Below are 17,457 nucleotides of genomic sequence, written 5' to 3'. Positions count from 1 at the left end.
AGACCTGAGACTGTAACAGCCCCCCACCCCCACCCCACCACCAGGGGGTGGCTCTGTGCTGCCTGAAGGTTGCAGATTCCCAAGGAAGCCAAAATGAGCTCCATGAATTGCTTTCCTGGAGTTGTACAAAATCAAAGGCTTGTCCCCTCACTATCCGGCCAGGTAATGATTTAGCTGCCACGTCAGCCACAGAGTACCAATTAAACTTGTCTGAGGACAGTATCCTCTGCCTTCACATCCGGTGCCCAGGAAACTCCTGCTATACTAACCTACCAACTCCACCCAAGGCCAGCCATGCCTGAAGTCCCTACATTTCATTCTCTAACTGGCTGTGGTGAAATTTGCAACTCATGTACCAGCCTCCTGGGAGTACGTGTCTAAAATGTATCATGCCCCAGGCTCCTGGAGGGAAGCCTGTAAGACACACCAGGCGAGTTCTTTACATGGCCGCTCACCACCTTGGATGTCCTTTATACCGGATCTGCCCCTGGCTCCTCTCACCGCACCTCAGTAATTCTGAACCCCTCCCTTGTCTTAGAATCCTGGAATTTAGGTTTCCTCTCTACTGATCACGTGATAAGCTCATGGAAACTTCCTTCCTGAGACAGTGATGCGGAAGTCCGTCTCTCCAGCAGAACTCACTCAGGGATCCTAGCCAGTGGAAAGCATGATGAACCCGAGGCAGCCTCAGGGATTCGGATGTCATCATAGCCCCACAACTCAGAAATACAATGCATGAGCAGTTAAAAGGCGCCAACACCATCTAAAGGAAAAACAACCAACCCAACCCAGAGAAAACAGACCAGGAAAGGCAGGCAGCAGCATGACATGCAGGAAATGGGAAGGAGAGCTAAGTTACAGGGTCGTCTCTGACTTGTGAGTGTGGAATGGAATCTGAAATTTCTTTACAGAGAGACGAACACAAAGTAACTGAATAATGCTGCTGGCTCCCTTCTCCTGTCCTGTCCCGCCACAGGCCAGCTCAGTCGCATCCTTTGTCCCACCCTTTACCCTAGCCTTCTGCGGACTAACAACAAGCACACAGGCAACCTGCTTACTTACCCTTTCCTTTCTGTCTCCCGGTGAGCTTTCTAGAACGCCCATGCTGTGAGAGCAAGAGGCTCTGTCATTTTGAACAATGCTGCTTTCCCAGCATCTACAACAGTGCCTGGGACACAGCAGGCACTCAACAAACTAGCTTGATGAATAATTGCAAAGAAGAAAAAACAAAAAAGACTCCTATTGTGTCTCAGATGCAACTGTTTTAGAATCATCTAAGGCAAATTACCATTGCCCAAATCATGCAAAACCTCTCCATCCACAGCCTGGTGGTGCTCTGACTACAAACTAGAGTCAGAGTGTACATGTCCAGAATTGTCCTGGAATGTGAAAGCAGGCATGACGGTGCACTCCTCATATTTCAGTGTTGCAGTCTGAGGCCAGTGTTGCTACATAGGAAGACCCTAAAGTACCCCCACCCCAAAAGTCAGAGACAATGTTTCCGTGATTCTCAGCTCTGGAATAAAGACTACAGTTTAATCATCTACTCACTAACTTTCATGTATCACCAGAGCTGGTTTTTTTTTGTTTTTGTTTTTTGAGACAGGGTTTCTCTGTGTAGCCCTGGCTGTCCTAGAACTCACTCTGTAGATCAGGCTGGCCTCCAACTCACAGAGATCTACCTGCCTTTGCCTCCCAAAGGAATGTACCACCACTGCCCAGCTTCACCAGAGTTTTTGGTTGAATGTTTAAAAACAAATGTTGGGAGGCTGGGGAGATGGCTCAGAGGTTATGAGCACTGACTGCTCTTCCAGAGGACCTTGGGTGCCTAGGTTCAATTCCCAGTTCCCACATGGTGCTTACAGTCTGTAACTCCAATTCCAGGGGATCTGATGCCTTCTTTAGTTCTCCATGGGCACCAGGTATACATGTATACATGCAGACAAAACATCCATGCACACAAATTTCTAAAAAAATACATGGTAATTCACACCTTTAACCCCAGCACTTGGGAGGCAGGGGCAGATAGATCTCAGTGAGCTTCATGCTACCTTGGTCTACATAGTGAGTTCCAGGACAACCAGAGCTACATAGTGAGATGTACACTTTAGTGCTCATGCTTGTTCATGCACCCCCTCTCCTACCACACACACAGGAAGGAAGGAAGGAAGGAAGGAAGGAAGGAAGGAAGGAAGGAAGGAAGGAAGGAAGGAAGGAAGGAAGGAAGGAAAGGAAGGTAGGCAGGCAAAGGAAATTCTTACTTGGCTGGCAAATTCCCTAACAGCACAGAACCTTCACCCTGTTATGTATGCTGTACCCAATGCCCCCACATGGTGCTACTGCCCCCTCCTGCCGCAGATGAGTGGGGCGAAGTCATTTATAAAGGAAGGGAAGGCTGTGCAGGAGGTGGTATGGGAGACAACGAGAGGCACAGAGGCCTCTAAAGAATGCAAACATTGCCACAAACACTAGAAAGAGAAAATAGAAGACAATTCCCTGTGCTGGAATACAGGATGAGAGAGAGGCCAAGAAAGCCTAGCACTGATGCCACCCTGGAAGCGGGACATGAAATGAGCAGAGGGAGAGCACAGGTGAGGGAGGGCAGGATCGAAGCAGGGCTGGGAAAGAAGGCAGACAGCGGCAGGAGGCGAGGGGAGAGGCTGAAACTGGAGAAGGCAGGCCCAAACTTCCAGGCTGAGAGCTGCAGCAGGGACACCTTCCAGGCCAGGTGCCCAGCTCCCTGCTTCCCCAGAATGCCGCCAAGATGGTCCAGGAAGGCCAGCGGGAGGTGTGGTCAGTGTGGAGCCAGGACTTAGAAGGCTGTGAGTGCAGGTGCAGAGGAAGGTGTGCAGGCAATTCGTCAGTCTGGCTAACAAGAGTTCCCAGATCTGACACAAAGCCCAAGATGCAGAGCTGCCTGGAAACAAGAGTGACTTAAGCAGTGTGAACAACTGCCTTCAACCTAAAACCAATGGAATCGGCGAGGATAAAGCTGCGACTCCAGCGTGTGCCAGGAAGCAACTTAAATAGGCATTCCAGGCTGTCCCCAGAGGTGGGAGTGCCACATTCTTGTTTAGAGTGGGAGGGCTGGGCTCAGTATAAAATATGCCCGCTTACGTGCCAAGAAGAATGCACACTGCAGACCTGTGGCAAGCTTAGGGTCTTCCGTGGAAGCGCAGCCCTCCTGCGCAGCCCATGCCACCTCCCGACTTCTCAGGGGTTAAGGCAGACAAAGCCTCTGTGGAGCTGCACCAATCATCTCCCCTCTTGATGACATCATGCTAGCTCTAAGGGACAGTGCTGGAAAACGGGAAGCTTGGGGACTTGGCCTGGAAGGGCACTCTTCCTGCCACCACTTCAAGAAGGGACTGGCTGAGGGTCCCTCGGTCACCGCTTCAGACTAAAGCACAGCTCCCCACACGGACATTCCTAAGCAGGAATCATGCTCGGACTACGCAGAAGGCATCCCGAGCACGTTCCTGCTCTCTTCCATCTCCCACTTGTTTAATATTTATGAAAGCTGATTACAAAACACAGATTTATCACTTAAGCCTTCAGCCAAGTGTTCCCTGACTCAGATGTTTATGCTAAGTAGACAAGCAGCCTTCTGTGGTTTTCTCCTTCATAATCTTCGATCCCATTCAAAAGCAGGCATGGGGGAGACCTAGCTGACCTCACAGACATTTATACCTCAGACACAACCTGCCCGGGCAGCTGCTTTTCTGACAGTCAGCATCCACTTCTCAGAGGCCTACAGCTGCAGGTTCAACAACTACATGGTGAAAAGTTACGGAAAGGAAGAAGCTGATGCCTGTATTCTATATACACTGATGGTTCTCACCGTCTACATTACAGAGTCAAACACCTGGTCACACAGCACTTCACTCTATTAGTCACCGTAAGTAATCCAGAAATGAAAGGACGCACGCACCGGTGTGTGAACAGGCTGTAAGTGCTCCACCATCTTACGCAAAAGGCTTTAGGATCCTTGGGACTCGCCTGTCACGGCAGCGCTGGTTTACAGACACTGGTGTGCAAAACAGTTAATTCTGGCATTAATTGTCGCTGCCTATGTGACTGTGTGCAGGGGGCAGGCTAGGAGTTTACCTAGAGACTCAGATACCACTGAAACCGACACCTCGGCACAGCAGAGCACCAGAGCCTTTCCTATGGATGAAGTGGGAAAAGCTTTGAGTTCTGAGTCCCCAACCCCCATCCCCGTCTCCCAGCATCCCTCATCCCCGTCTCTCAGCATCCCTCATCCCCGTCTCCCAGCATCCCTCATCCCCGTCTCCCAGCATCCCTCATCCCCGTCTCCCAGCATCCCTCATCCCCGTCTCTCAGCATTCCCCATCCCCGTCTCTCAGCATCCTGAACACTCAAGCAAGCATTGCAGACAAAAATGAGTTTGGAGAGCTGTGTTCTTTGTTCCAGCACAAAGCCATCGACACTTGCTTAGGGGTGACACAAATAAGGTCCCCTTGAGAAAGATGTCACAATCCACTGAAGAGACTTGATAATGGCATTATTGCTGGGCACAGTGGCACGCCCCTGTAATCCCAGGACCTCACAGGCACACTCTAGCAGGAGGACTACTGTGAGTTCAAGGCCAGCATGGACTACCAAATGAGATGCTCAAACGAACAAAAAGCCGGCACTTATTTATGCCAACAGTGCCAATAGTAAGCTTCTTGGTGGGAGGTAGGCCGCAGGGATAGTGACCAGTCCCAGTGGGGAACCCAGGCTCGAGGGTAAAGGAGGGACTAGAACCTGGGCAGAACTTCCACTGGAAAAGGCCCCTCATAGGAAGGGTGGCCTTTGCTAGAAGGACACAGCCCGCCCAGCTCTCCCTGGGACTGTCAATGCAGAGCACACAGGCTGGTTGAGGCAAGGGAACGGACTTGAAAGGTAGGAGGAATATGGTCGGCACAGCATCTCGGACGCCCAGCGATGTTAGCACAGCTCCACCACACAACATTGAGCCTTCAGATGCGAGGGGACCGAAACACCCTGATGGCAGAGGACTGGAGGAGCACACTCCGGGGCCTGGGGTAGAGTCCTAGCAGCATATATACACGGGCAAGGGGCGACATGGAGCTCCAGCTCCACATTCTACCTTGTCATGGAAAGGTGTCTACAATGTGCAGTTATTGGGTAAGAAAAGTAAATTATAAATCAGTAAGCATTCAAACCAAATTGGGCTAGGTAACAAATATTCATCTAGGTTACCTATATGGGAGGTGCATGTGGTTCCCCCCTCTCCTTGATACCTAAGCTTCTGTCATACACAGCTTCTCACTTTACCCTCCAGTGAGCTACAGGGGTCAAGACAACATGCTCTAACTTGACTGGAGAACTCAGACAACATCTCCTGGACTTTGGAATCAGCAGCCCTCTTAGGCAGAGCACTTTAGTGAGCAAACTCCATTACTTCTTGGTTAGCAAGACTCTAGTAGGACATGAGAAAAAGGCTAATGTCGCTAATGGATGCTCTTTTGGAGGCTGACCTTCACCAGGCCAGCACTCAGAAGTCATCTTGCCCAGGGCAGTTCATCAAGGGCTGCATCACCAGAAGTAATCAGCATAACCGAAACCTAGGAGCTGAGCATGCTCCCAGCCAAAGCGCCTCAGCCATCAGCCATCCAGGTTCAAAGATAGTCTATGTTCAGTCCTGTTTCTCCAAAGCTCCAGGAAGTGACAATATTAGAATCTGCCATGTAGCTACCTCCTTGGGCATGCCAGGAACTGTGTTAGGTACTTACACGTCCCTACTTGGGCCTGTTTCACAATAAAGAACAATGACCCTGAGGATGTATGAGAGCATCCATGGGATGTGGAGTGGATGGTGGCAATGGCTTCCGAGGCATTACAGAGGCCCAAAATGTCTCCACCTTGCACTGTCTTTTAGAAGTACCAGCCAGACTCACTGCAACTCCATCAGTGCTGAAGTCACAGCTGCCCTAGACCTTTGCCTCCCCCTCCCAGGCCTCAATGAGGAGCTGCCTGTTCTCTATCTTCTTCAGAGCCGCTTCCCCAAGACCGTGGATCCAAGTTCACCAAGGAAAAGCTCGGCAAGCACAGGATGTGGTGATGCAGCCTTCAGACCTTGACTAGGGTGGGGTGGGCACAGTCAGCACCAAGGCCCTCATCTGGGACAGCCTGCCAGAGGCTTGGGTTCAGGACTAGTCCAAGGGACACTTCTGAAAGTTTTGCAGAGAGGAATCCACAAAAACAAGCAAATTACGGCTCAAAAGCAATGCTGAGGGGCTGGGGCTGTAGCTCAGTGGCACAGGACTCACCTGGCATGAGTTCCATCCTCAATGCTGTAAAAAAGACTGTCACAGGACCACCCAGTGTGTGTCCACCCCCACATAGCACAGGATGGTCGCAGGACCACCCAGTGTGTGTCCATCCCACACAGCACACGATGGTCGCAGGACCACCAAATGTGTGTCCATCCCACATAGCACACGATGGTCGCAGGACCACCCAGTGTGTGTCCATCCCACATAGCACACGATGGTCGAGGGACCACCCAGTGTGTGTCCACCCCACATAGCACACGATGGTCGCAGGACCACCCAGTGTGTGTCCACCCCACATAGCACACGATGGTCGCAGGACCACCCAGTGTGTGTCCACCCCACATAGCACATGATGGTCGCAGGACCACCCAGTGTGTGTCCATCCCACATAGCACACGATGGTTGCAGGACCACCCAGTGTGTGTCCATCCCACATAGCACACGATGGTTGCAGGACCACCAAATGTGTGTCCATCCCCACACAGCACACGATGGTCGCAGGACCACCCAGTGTGTGTCCATCCCACATAGCACACGATAGTTGCGGGACTATCTATGATGGTCACAGGGTCACCCACGATGGTTGTGGGACTACCTTCGGCATGCCTGTGATTTTGCAAGCAGGGTTAAATGTATGAATGCTTTCGTAATGGCTCAACCACCTTCAATTTTCTTTCAGATTTAAAATACAGCAGTGTAGCCTGGCATGGTGGTGAACATCTACAACTCCAGGACTGCAAGTTCAAAGTCAGCCTGGGCTACATGATGAGACCAACCAACCAATAAACAAACAAACTTGTGAAATACAGCAGAGCTTCTGCCCAGCATGGTGGCTCACACCTGTGATCCAAACACTCAAGGGCCATGGGAGACAGGCGACTTAAATTTGAGGCCAGCCTATGCCACATAGTAGAACCCCATCTTGGAAAAATGTGTGTGTGTGTGTGTGTGTGTGTGTGTGTGTGTGTGTGTGTGTGTATGCGCAAGGGTGGTAACAGCACAAAAACCTCATCACGTTATAAAAGCAGAGAAACCTTGTACAGGTGCTATGGTGATCTGGCTTGTTCTCCAGGAGGAAATACGAAGTGAAAATACATAAGACTGCCTGGCAATGCCACACCTGAGCAGTGTGTGAATGTGCTTGTCCAACATTATGGACATCCTAGGATGAGGATGCCTAGGAAGACAGCCATGAAGAGGAAGCGGTTCAGAGTCAGCCAAGTTGCCTTCTAGCACATCTGAACAGTCCTGCTCACTGGCTTCACGCAGTTCCCATCTCGCCTCATCTTCTGGGCCTCCCTGCGTTTGGTCCACTTTCTACCCTGACCACACTTGCACTCTCTAGGAACCCAATGCCCCTCTTTCCCAGCTCCAGCAAACTATCTGTTCGTGTTGTCTCTTCACTGTGTTAGCGTCAATCTGGTTTGAACCAAAGGAGTACGAATTCCTTGGTTCCAATCTAACTCCACTTCTCCGTGGAAGCTCTCTCCCACACTGGTGCCCCGTCTACAGACCTACTGCTCGACTATGTCCCCACCCCATTCCGGTGCTATCCTAAAGGTGTTCTGAGGGACATCTTCTTACACATACTCTGCAGTGTAAGCCGGGGGACCCAGGAGCAACCTCACAACAGTGACTTCCCTCTAGTGCCTGGCACCTCTCTGGAACAGGTCCACCAAGGCTTTGAGTAAGCAATGAGAGATCTTTTGCACAGGGATTCCTGTGTCTGTTTAAACAGTCCTAAGACCGGTCTTATCTGAAGATAAGGAGCAGAAGGAGCTGCCCCCGCCCTGCCCACACTGGGAATGGGATGGGCTTCGGTTTACATAACTCTGCAGCAGCAGGGCCATCGGGCTGGGTTGGGTGTAAGGACTACAGAATGCTCACAGGCACATGGCAGCTGTGCTGCCCCTCCTTTTAGAGAGCTAAATGCATCCCCAGATTGTTCCTGGGAGACTGGCTAAGTCCACTTCAAAGATAGCAAGCAGATTGTGAGCGGGCACTTTAACATTCCCAGGGTATTTGCCAGTCTTTCAGACACATGTTCTTCTGCCCAGTAGGACACTCCAAAGGTCTCTGGGAAATTGTCGGTTCTACCTCCAAATGTTCAGTAACAGTGGTTAAGAAGAACCCGAGGTCTCACACCAGAAATGCGTTCTCCTCACCACGCTTTGATTCTTGAGCCTCCAAAGCCTCTGCCTAACTGAGCTGGGAATGTGGGACCGGCTGCGTGCATCTGCTGGGAGAGGCTTCTGGGTCTCAGGAACATGGCAAGAATAGACAGGAGGAACGCCGGATAGAGCACCCTCCCCTGGAAGCCCTCCTCACAGCTTCTTCCCAAGCACTCCCCACCCTCTCCCCACCTGCTGCCCCTGCTAAGCCTGGCCTTCCCTCTGCCTCTCCAAAGACTCGCAGGAAGTGCCATGGCTCTTCTGAAGTAACTCCAGAATGAGACAGGCAGATGGGCTCCAAATGTTTCCAAACACATGTCATTTCTAGGAACTGTCCTTCCCTCAGCCCTGCCCTGCCCTGCTAGGCCTCCACCCTCAGGTTTAACTATTCGGGGCCATGTCCTCTAGGACCCGGCTTCTTGGAGCTTGCCACAGTAACCACCATCAGAAACATTCTCAGCACGGTGCTGAGGAACGGGGCAGTCCTGGCCCGGATCCTGGTCCCAGAAGCCAGCACACGGGGAGCTGGAGTGGGCTGCAGCCAGGTCAGCCAGCCCACATTCTCTGTGACATCAGGACAGCCTTACCTCATCCCACTCCGAGGCAAATGAAGGTGACTTCTCCAGCCGCTTCTTCCCGATGCTGCAGTTGGACAGAGACTCGCTACGACTCCCCATGGTGGTGTCCTCCGTGGGGGAGCAGGTCAGAAGGTCGGAGTCAGACTTAGACAAACTGCGGCTGAGTTTGAGCTCCGCTTTGGGCTTGCTGGTGGGAGGGGCTCTGCCCCTGTCGTCCTCTTCCTCAGCACCGGCAGGGTGCAGAGGCACTGTGTGAGTCCACGGCTGGAGGTGTGCTCGGCTGCCCGGGGCAGGCAGGCCTGCTGGGAAGCCCACTCTCTTGCTTTGGTCCAGGACGCCGGGCTGTGGGCTTCCAGTGCCTTGCACACCAGGCTCCTCTAGCTGCATGCTGGCCTCGTGGCAGGCGTCCTGCTGGGGGGACTCGGGGTGGTTCTGGCTGGGGGCAGTAAGCAGCTGGAAAGGGTCCTGCCCCACCTCACACACTGGGGAGGAGCCGTGGAGGAGACCTGAGAACTGCTCCGGGACCTGCCCGTCCTGCCCCTCCACAGAGTCCTGGCTCCGGCTGCTGCTGCTCTGCCTGTGGTCTTGGAGTGGACAGAGAGAAATAAAAAATTAAACGTGGCGAAAATCAACAGAGTTCCTACGCAGCGCGTGATGGCAGAGCAGAGTTCACAACAGAGAGAAGAAAGAGGTTGGGTAGGCTGAGGGGAGGGAGAGGACAGAAGAGGAGGAGGAGGAGGAGGAGGAGGAGAACAGTTTCATATTGTTCATGTTCAATTTGTACCCAAAGTCAGGGCATTTATGAAATCCCAAACACTGGCCTGATTAATGCTGCCTGGCAGCCATCCCCGTGTCAGACCTCTGTTAACATTAGCGACCAGACCTTGCTATATAAGGCCAGGAGAAGCACTAACTACAGACAGGAAGGACACACAGAAGGACAGAGTGAGGACAGAACGAGGGACAGGGAGCAAGAGTGTGCCAGCAAAAGCGACTCCGGGGACACTGGATACATTTCCATAAAGGCCACAGTGTTATTTAGAGCCGCCCGCCCGCCCTTCCTCTGGCAAGCAGCTAGGAGGGGAAAAGGGAGGTCATGATCACAACCTGCGACTTCTGGAATTCCTTAACTGAAAGTGCAAAACAGAACGGCGGGGGAAGTAACTGCTTCCTTTCTCCTCGGGGCCACTCAGATCCACATCCACGCCTCGTCCTTCCGCAGGAACAGACTTTTCCCTTTCTTTTTTTTTTTTTTTTGAGAATGTGTGTGCCTCACTCCTGCCAAGGCCTCCCAGCTGCTCATATTTGTTTAAGTTTAACCTTAGCTGATCCACTAGAAAAGGAAACAGTCTAGTTTGTCATGCCAGGAGGCAGCTGCTGCTCTCTGGAGACCTCCCTCACACCGCAGAAATCTGACACTGTCAGTTCCCGAGGCCAACTACCACCATACTCTCAAAAACGTCTGCCATGAAGTAGCGTCAATAATCGGCCAAGTCCACGTCTCACGTCAGTGCCACCCTGGGACACCCTGTGGGAACTCAGTCCTATCACAGATTTTCACCCACGCCGTCAGCTGAGGCAACACCACACCCGGCAGTGATCACATCCAAAGCTAATGTTCAGGCGTATCGTCTACATGCGTGGAAGTGGTACTATTCTACATGCGTGCACACAAAGAATCCCCTGATCTGCCCAAACGGCCCAAGAACTGTTCATGAGGCCGAGCACCACAGAACGGAGTGTGTGGTTCCAGTGTTTTCACAGATGAGTACTCTGTGGCCCCAGGCATGGTCTGCTTTGCCCAGGGTGGTTGGGCAGAGGTTTACCCAGGAGGAAGTACTGGCTCTGCTCCTCTCCAGCTGTGTGGCCTCTGCAGACTGGACTGCATGGTGCTTAAAAATCCCTTTACCGCCACGACAGTGACGAGACTCCCAGTCCCCACATTCGGTGGATGGCACCTGTCCCTTGGGTGCTGTACAGTGCTACCTGGTGTCTCTTTTGCTGCAGAGTACAGCCCCCACTCCAAACTTTGTTATACACTGGCAGCTGCAAGGTCCCTAAGGAAGCTCAGTACACAACACAGAGAAGTTGGGGGGAAGGGGGGCAGATGACCAGCGTGCCTACATGAGGTGCTAAAATAGTCTCCACAAGGTGATGCCAGGGTGGTTCTCACAGTGCTGGTTCTTCTGAGAAAGCCTCTACGGGCCCCAACACCCAGCTCACCCCAGGCGCCTGCACCGCTCAGCTCTGGGCAGCTCTGCAGGGCAGAGGAGGGGCAGCCAACTCTCATTACAGGCTCTGATTACTAATCCATGGGAACCCCGAAGTATGAACTCCAGTGCCTCCCTCCTTTGCATCTGACCACTCTGGAGCTTTCACATCCTTCATTCACTAACCCTGTACCCTACAGGGCAGTGAACAAGGCATCAACAACTTGAATGAGTTCCTCAAGTAGAAAAAACAGAGGTGAGCAAGTGAGAAAGCGAGTTCCATTCAGCATAACTGGGGCCTGAGGAAGTCATGACTTCACAGCTGCAAAGGGCCGCTGTGACAGTGGGTCCCCAGGACGAGGCTGCCTGGTGACTCTGTATGTAGAGGCTACAGAGAGGACAATACAGGACCACCGAAGGGAGGTTCGGGTCAGTAGTGCTTTCCCCGGAGAGGCTGATGGATCTGCCGACTGTCCAATGCTCCTGCCCAGGCTGCACTATCCTTGCTGATATTCAGGAAGGGGCCTGGGTTACTCCTCTGCATCAGCTCCAGGCTCTCAGGTGAAGGAGCAACAGAAAGAGAACTCCACAGCCCAGCACTGGGAGACTTCTTGGCTCACCGGACTGGTAGGGGCTCAAAACCCAAGTCAGGGAAGGTTCTGGCTGCTTGCTGGGGAGCTGACAATGAAGGCCCTTAGACAGCCACCCACTCGTGCCAGCCATCAATGAAGAAAGGGAGGCAGATGCCAACACCAGGGGGATGCCGGGGAAGGCTGTGGGTGGAGACAAGGGATAGGAGCTTGTGGAGGATGGAGGTCTGTGGAGGATGGAGGTCTGTGGAGGATGGAGGTCTGTGGAGGATGGAGGTCTGTGGAGGGTGGAGGTCTGTGGAGGATGGAGGTCTGTGGAGGATGGAGAGGTCTGTGGAGGATGGAGGTCTGTGGAGGATGGAGGTCTGTGGAGGATGGAGGTCTGTGGAGGATGGAGGTCTGTGGAGGAAGGCACCTCTGTGAGTCACAGAAAGTCCAACCTGCAAATCTCACACAGGGAAGAAGCCTCGGCACCTGAAGAGCTAGATCATCAAGGCACAGGAACGTTAGTGTGTCTGTCTGTCTGACCCTTTCTCCCTCCCTCTCTCCATACAGAGACAGTGTCTTGCTAGACAGTCCTGGCTAGCTTAGAACTCTAGTCCAGGCTGGCTTCAAACTAGCCATCCTGCTCCTCAGTGCTGAGACTACAACTGCATGCCCCCTTCCTTGGCTGAAACTGGGATCTTAAGAAGTTCGTGCACTGTCTGTCCCTAAAAAAACTGTACCTACCCTAAGCATGGTGGCTTAAGTTACTTTTCTATTTCTGGAATAAACCACCATGACCAAGGCAACTAATAGAAAAAACTGAGGACTTACATTTTGAACTACAAGCATGAAGGAGAGGGAATGAACCAGAAATGGTGTGAATCTTTACACTTTCAAAGCTGCCCCTAGTGCCAAACCTCCTCCAACACGGCCATACCTAAGCTTCCCAAACAGTGTTACCAACTGGGGACCAAGTACTCCCACGTTCAAGGCGATGAAGGACATCTTATTCAAACCATCACATGGCTCAAATCTATAATTCAATTCAGGATTCTGAGGCAGGAGGACTGCTCTGAATTCAAGACCAGTTAGGCTACATAGCAAGATTCTGTCTCAAAAAAGAGCAAGAAAGAACATACTGAAGACAGCAGGCCCCGCACAAGACTGCACTGTTCTCAGAGGGCACGTGCGCGCTCAAGGAGAAAGGTCCTGACCAGGTGACCCGGTCACTACTACAGACCATGATCTCAAAGAGTCCAGTCCAGTCCACAGCAACCTGAGAACAGAACAGAGGATGGATTGGGAGTCGAGAGGTCCAAGTGACAGTCCATTCCAGTGGCTTTCCCTCTTGGGATCTTTTTCTGAACATGAACAGCTGGGATGTATGAGGTCTATCAGAGACACTCTGGTCTGAGGGTGTGATTACCTCTGTCTCTGCAGCCCCTCCCAGTGATGAAATGGTTCCAGTCATGGGCAAAGATGTGGGTCTGGATTCAGTGGACTAGAGCTTAAGTCCTAGCTCTAACACCAACACTGGGCATTCATAGCCATTGGTTTTCTCTCCTGTAAGCTGCTGCAATGCTAAGCCTGTTCAAGACTCAAGAGACAACTAACCTATTCCTCCATAAATTCACCTCGCCCTGCTGGCTCCCCCAGACTCCCCCTGCTCATCCTACCAGCTTCCCCAGACTCCCTCTGCTCACTCTGCCTGCTCCCCCAGGTTCCCCCTGCTCACCCTGCTGGCTCCCTGAGGTTCTCTTGGTCAACTCTGCTCACCCTGCTGGTTCCTGAGTCTTCCCTTTAGGAAGCTCTGGTCTCTGTGTTCCTGGCACTTTAGAATTCCCACCAACCATGAAGAACTGGTGTCCTATTTACACAGAAGCTGAAGTTTCAAGAAGGTAAGTGACCCTGAAGGTCACCGAATACAAGGAAGCGAGCAAGAGTTCAAACGCGAGCCTCTGCATCTGGCCTGGCCAACTTCATTCTGTCTTGCTCCTTTCTGAAAACTCTGTTGTCCCCATGAGAGCGACTGTCCCTCCTGTTCTTCCAAATCATCATCTTTACCCACAGGCACGTTCTGGAGGACATGACACAGTCTCCTGAGAGGATTGCAACACACGTCATAACTGTTCCATCCTGTCACCATATCAAAATCCAGGGAGTTTCATTTCTTCCCATTTGTCTCAGAGAGGCACCTGCACCATCTGGATTGACCAACAGCCTTCCAACCACCTGACACTTTCTAGTCTTCATCCTCCAGCTCGGAGTCCCTGGAACCTGTGTTAGTAGTGGTAGCCACATGCTCATCTTCCTCTGCTTCCTTGACCTGGCATTTTTAGACAGTTGCAGCCACCTGGGATAAAGGCTGCAGTTGCTGCTTAGGACAGCTTCACTCTGCTGTCCGTCCAGGTTGGTGTGAAACTTGTGACCCTCTTGTCCTGCCCGCTCCCACATCAGGTTTTAAGGCTGTTCTTTTTCAAATGCGCACCTCAGCATAACCACACAACTGAAGAGTCACACACTCAGTGTTCAGGGACTTTCTTTAAAATGCCTTCTGCTTCCCATGCTAACGACTCGAAAGTGAAGAGCCACCAGGACTGTGACTAACAGGAAGCAACAGGTCCCTGAAAACACCAACTTCCACCCTGCCCCGTGCTCATTTCTGCAGGCAGCATGCAGCTTGCTGAGGCTTCCTGTTCTTTCCTCTTTGGCTCACTCAGCTCCTCTTCTAACCTCAGGTCTCTCCTAATCCTCAGATCCACGTTTCTGGGTGTTACGGCACATCCACACACGTGCTCTCCTGGGACACAGAACTCTAGATTTAGCGTCTTCCCTCAATCCTAGCCTTTCCGACTCCCCACGTTTTACTGGTTACATAAGACTTTCTCAGCCAGGCTAGACACCTCCCAGTCTCCCTCAGCACTCAGCCCTTGCTCATCCACACTTGGCGACACCCTCCTGTCATCCCACCCCTTCCTCCTCCCCAGGGCTTCTTCTCCTCCCTCCAGGACAGTTCTAGTTACCCTCAGAGACTCCCGAAGGTCCTGGCTGCCAGCTACCCTGCCTCCGGCCTCTCCCGGCCAAGACTCCCAAGTTCTCTCTTTCTAAAGGGCGGCTCCTGTGCTGTCCACCCTCCTAACAGTACTGCTCTGTCCCTGGAATAAAGACTGACATTTGAGAGCCAACACTCTATGACAAGTTCCCTTTGTTCCAGCCAAACTGGAGTGCTGGCCGAGCTCCAGGCAACACTCCCCTCCCCCCCCCTCCGCCCCACCGTTAAGTGTGCCACGCCCCTGCCTGGAACCTCTGCTCAGCTCCTTCCCCAGTCTTGCCTACTGAGTTGAATCCTCAACTTCAGGGCTTAGCTCAGACCTTCTCTTTGTAAAACTATCTCTGATTTCTTACAGGGACATAATTTGTCTCCCTTTTGAACGTCAAACTGCTTTTCTTTTTTTATCTCTTTCATAGGAATTTAACACATTCTGCCCCTTTCAACTGTTTTCTGTATTTATCACACATGTCCACGTCTATAAACAGCTGTCAAAGCATCGCGTGGAAGGAAATACAGGCGCCATGTTCACAAGGCTCAGTCAACTGTTCTAACCCCAAAGCAGCGGCCGTGGGAGGCACGTGGTCCCAGCCTGGCTGTGTCAGGGGCCTAAGTTAGAGGCCGGGGAGCAGCTGCCGCTGTGGCTCTGCCACGCTGCCTGTTTACACACTCAGTCATGCACACTTCTGCCGGGAAAAGCTGCCTGGACTCTGAGGTAAAGGTAGGGACTGAACACTGGCATTATTTTCTCTTTCTGAACTCTGACTTAACCAACAGCAGTAAGGCCATGTGAGAATGGGAGAGGCCAGGAGCAGAGGGACGGAGGGGACAGGCCCCTCCCCTTCAGGGATCAGTCTTCTAAGGCAAGTGCGCCCCCCGCCCCCCCCCTACACAGGCCCCCCTGCCTGCTCATGCTAAGCCTCACTTCACAGCTCACGGTGAGCCCTCCTGGCTCCTTGCTCTGTGCTATCAAGCCTGGAAAGCAGTCGCTGCACTTGTCAGTGATCACACGCCTGGATATCAGTGCACAGAGTCAAAGACTGACAGAAACGCACAGAGAGCGGTCAAACAGAATGCCTCGGTCACACTGGCCCCGTGTTTGAGACACCTGAACCACAGAGGGATATCCCTAAAGCTATCATAAATGCCGTGTAGGCCTTCCGCTTTGGGGGGACATGTGTTTTCTGCCTCAAGGATCTGCTAACACTCTCTCCGACGGCTGGGTTTTTCCAGTTCCGTGGGTGTGAACAACGTCTCTGGTGGAAATTCTCCTGTGCTGCTGCAACAGGCTCAGCTTTCCTGCTCTCCAAGACCGAGGCCCATTTTAGGCGAGTAAGGATCCTTTGTGATTCAAACTGTCTCAAACACAGGACCAGTGTGACTGGGCCGTGGCTGTGCTTCCCATCAGTGTTTGACCCCGCAACTCCAGACGCCCCCCAGTATTCGGAATGCTCCCAAGGGGTGGTGGCACCCTGCTTATCAAACAAGATTTCTTACAGCGTTTTACAATCACTGAAGGTCAGGCTACCTACCCGTTGCTGGCATCACTCCCACATGCTGCTTGTGATTAAGTCTGTCGCTTTCTTGCTGCTGAGTTTCCTCCTTCAGATGAAGTGTAAGAGCTGCACAGAGCCGGAGGCTACACCAGAGGCCGTGCGTGCCATGCTCTACCCACTCCGGCTGCTGCTCCCTCCGCTGCCTCAGTGACTTCAAATGCCTCCCCTCTCAGGCCACTGTGCCGCACCACACGGACTTACAAGAAGTGTTTCTTTTTCTTTCTTTTTTTTTTTTTTTTAGAGACAGGGTTCGAGGCTGGCCTCAAACTCACAGAGATCCGCCTGCCTCTGCCTCTCGAGTGCCGGGATTAAAGGTGTGCACCACCACCGCCTGACACAAGAAGCATTTCTACTGCCACTATTTTCTTTTCTTTTTTGAGATGGGGGTGGTCCCTACATTACATCTGGGATGCTCTAAGGACTCCTGGACTTAAAAGACCCTCCTGCCTCTGCCTTCCAAATGATGGGACTACAGTGTGTACCACCTCACCCAGACACCATTAATTTTAATGTAAAGAAGAAAAACAAAAACATAGGCAACTTAGGAACTAAATACACAAGAATATAGATCTTCAGACGTTAAAGCATTTGCCAATTTTGCTTTTTCAAGTGTTATCAGCCAGGTGCTGTTCCAGGACCGCCAGGGCTACACAGAGAAACCCTGTCTCAAAAATAAATAAATAAATAAATAAATAAAACAAAACCAAAGAACAAAGAAAGGAAAAAATTCATGTTCATGTCCCGTGTTTGGCCTCGGGCTTGCAAGGCATGTGCTGACTGACCCAGCCCCCACTGCTAATTTTATTTTTTTTCTTGAAGAACTGTCTTTTAATTTATATATGTGTATCTTTATGAGTATATGCCATGTGTATGCAGGTGCTCAAAAGGGCAGAAGAGGGTACTGGACCCCTGGAACTGATAAGGTGGTTGTGAGCAGGCTGATGTGGGTTCCAGGAAGCACAGTCTTAACCAGGAGCCTCTCCAGCCCCACTGTCTGGCGGGGTCCCCGCGAC

The 17,457-nt window shown here is 52.0% G+C and overlaps 1 protein-coding gene across 7 annotated transcripts in view; it reads right to left on the bottom strand.

The window, feature by feature from the left end:
- Window positions 1-17,457, bottom strand: part of Anks1a (ankyrin repeat and sterile alpha motif domain containing 1A) — a 161,432-nt gene that overhangs the window by 53,163 nt on the left and 90,812 nt on the right. For all 7 annotated transcript variants that reach the window (XM_028888435.1, XM_028888430.2, XM_028888431.2 and 4 more), the window contains one exon: window positions 9,064-9,638. In XM_028888435.1, coding sequence (XP_028744268.1) covers window positions 9,064-9,638 — 575 coding nt within the window. The remainder of the gene's footprint in view (window positions 1-9,063; window positions 9,639-17,457) is intronic.

Source organism: Peromyscus leucopus, chromosome 16_21 (genome assembly GCF_004664715.2).
Source record: "Peromyscus leucopus breed LL Stock chromosome 16_21, UCI_PerLeu_2.1, whole genome shotgun sequence".
In the NCBI taxonomy this organism is placed as follows: Eukaryota; Metazoa; Chordata; class Mammalia; order Rodentia; family Cricetidae; genus Peromyscus; species Peromyscus leucopus.
The sequence above is the reverse complement of the archived record's forward strand: the minus strand, read 5'-3'. Positions and strand labels throughout refer to the sequence as shown.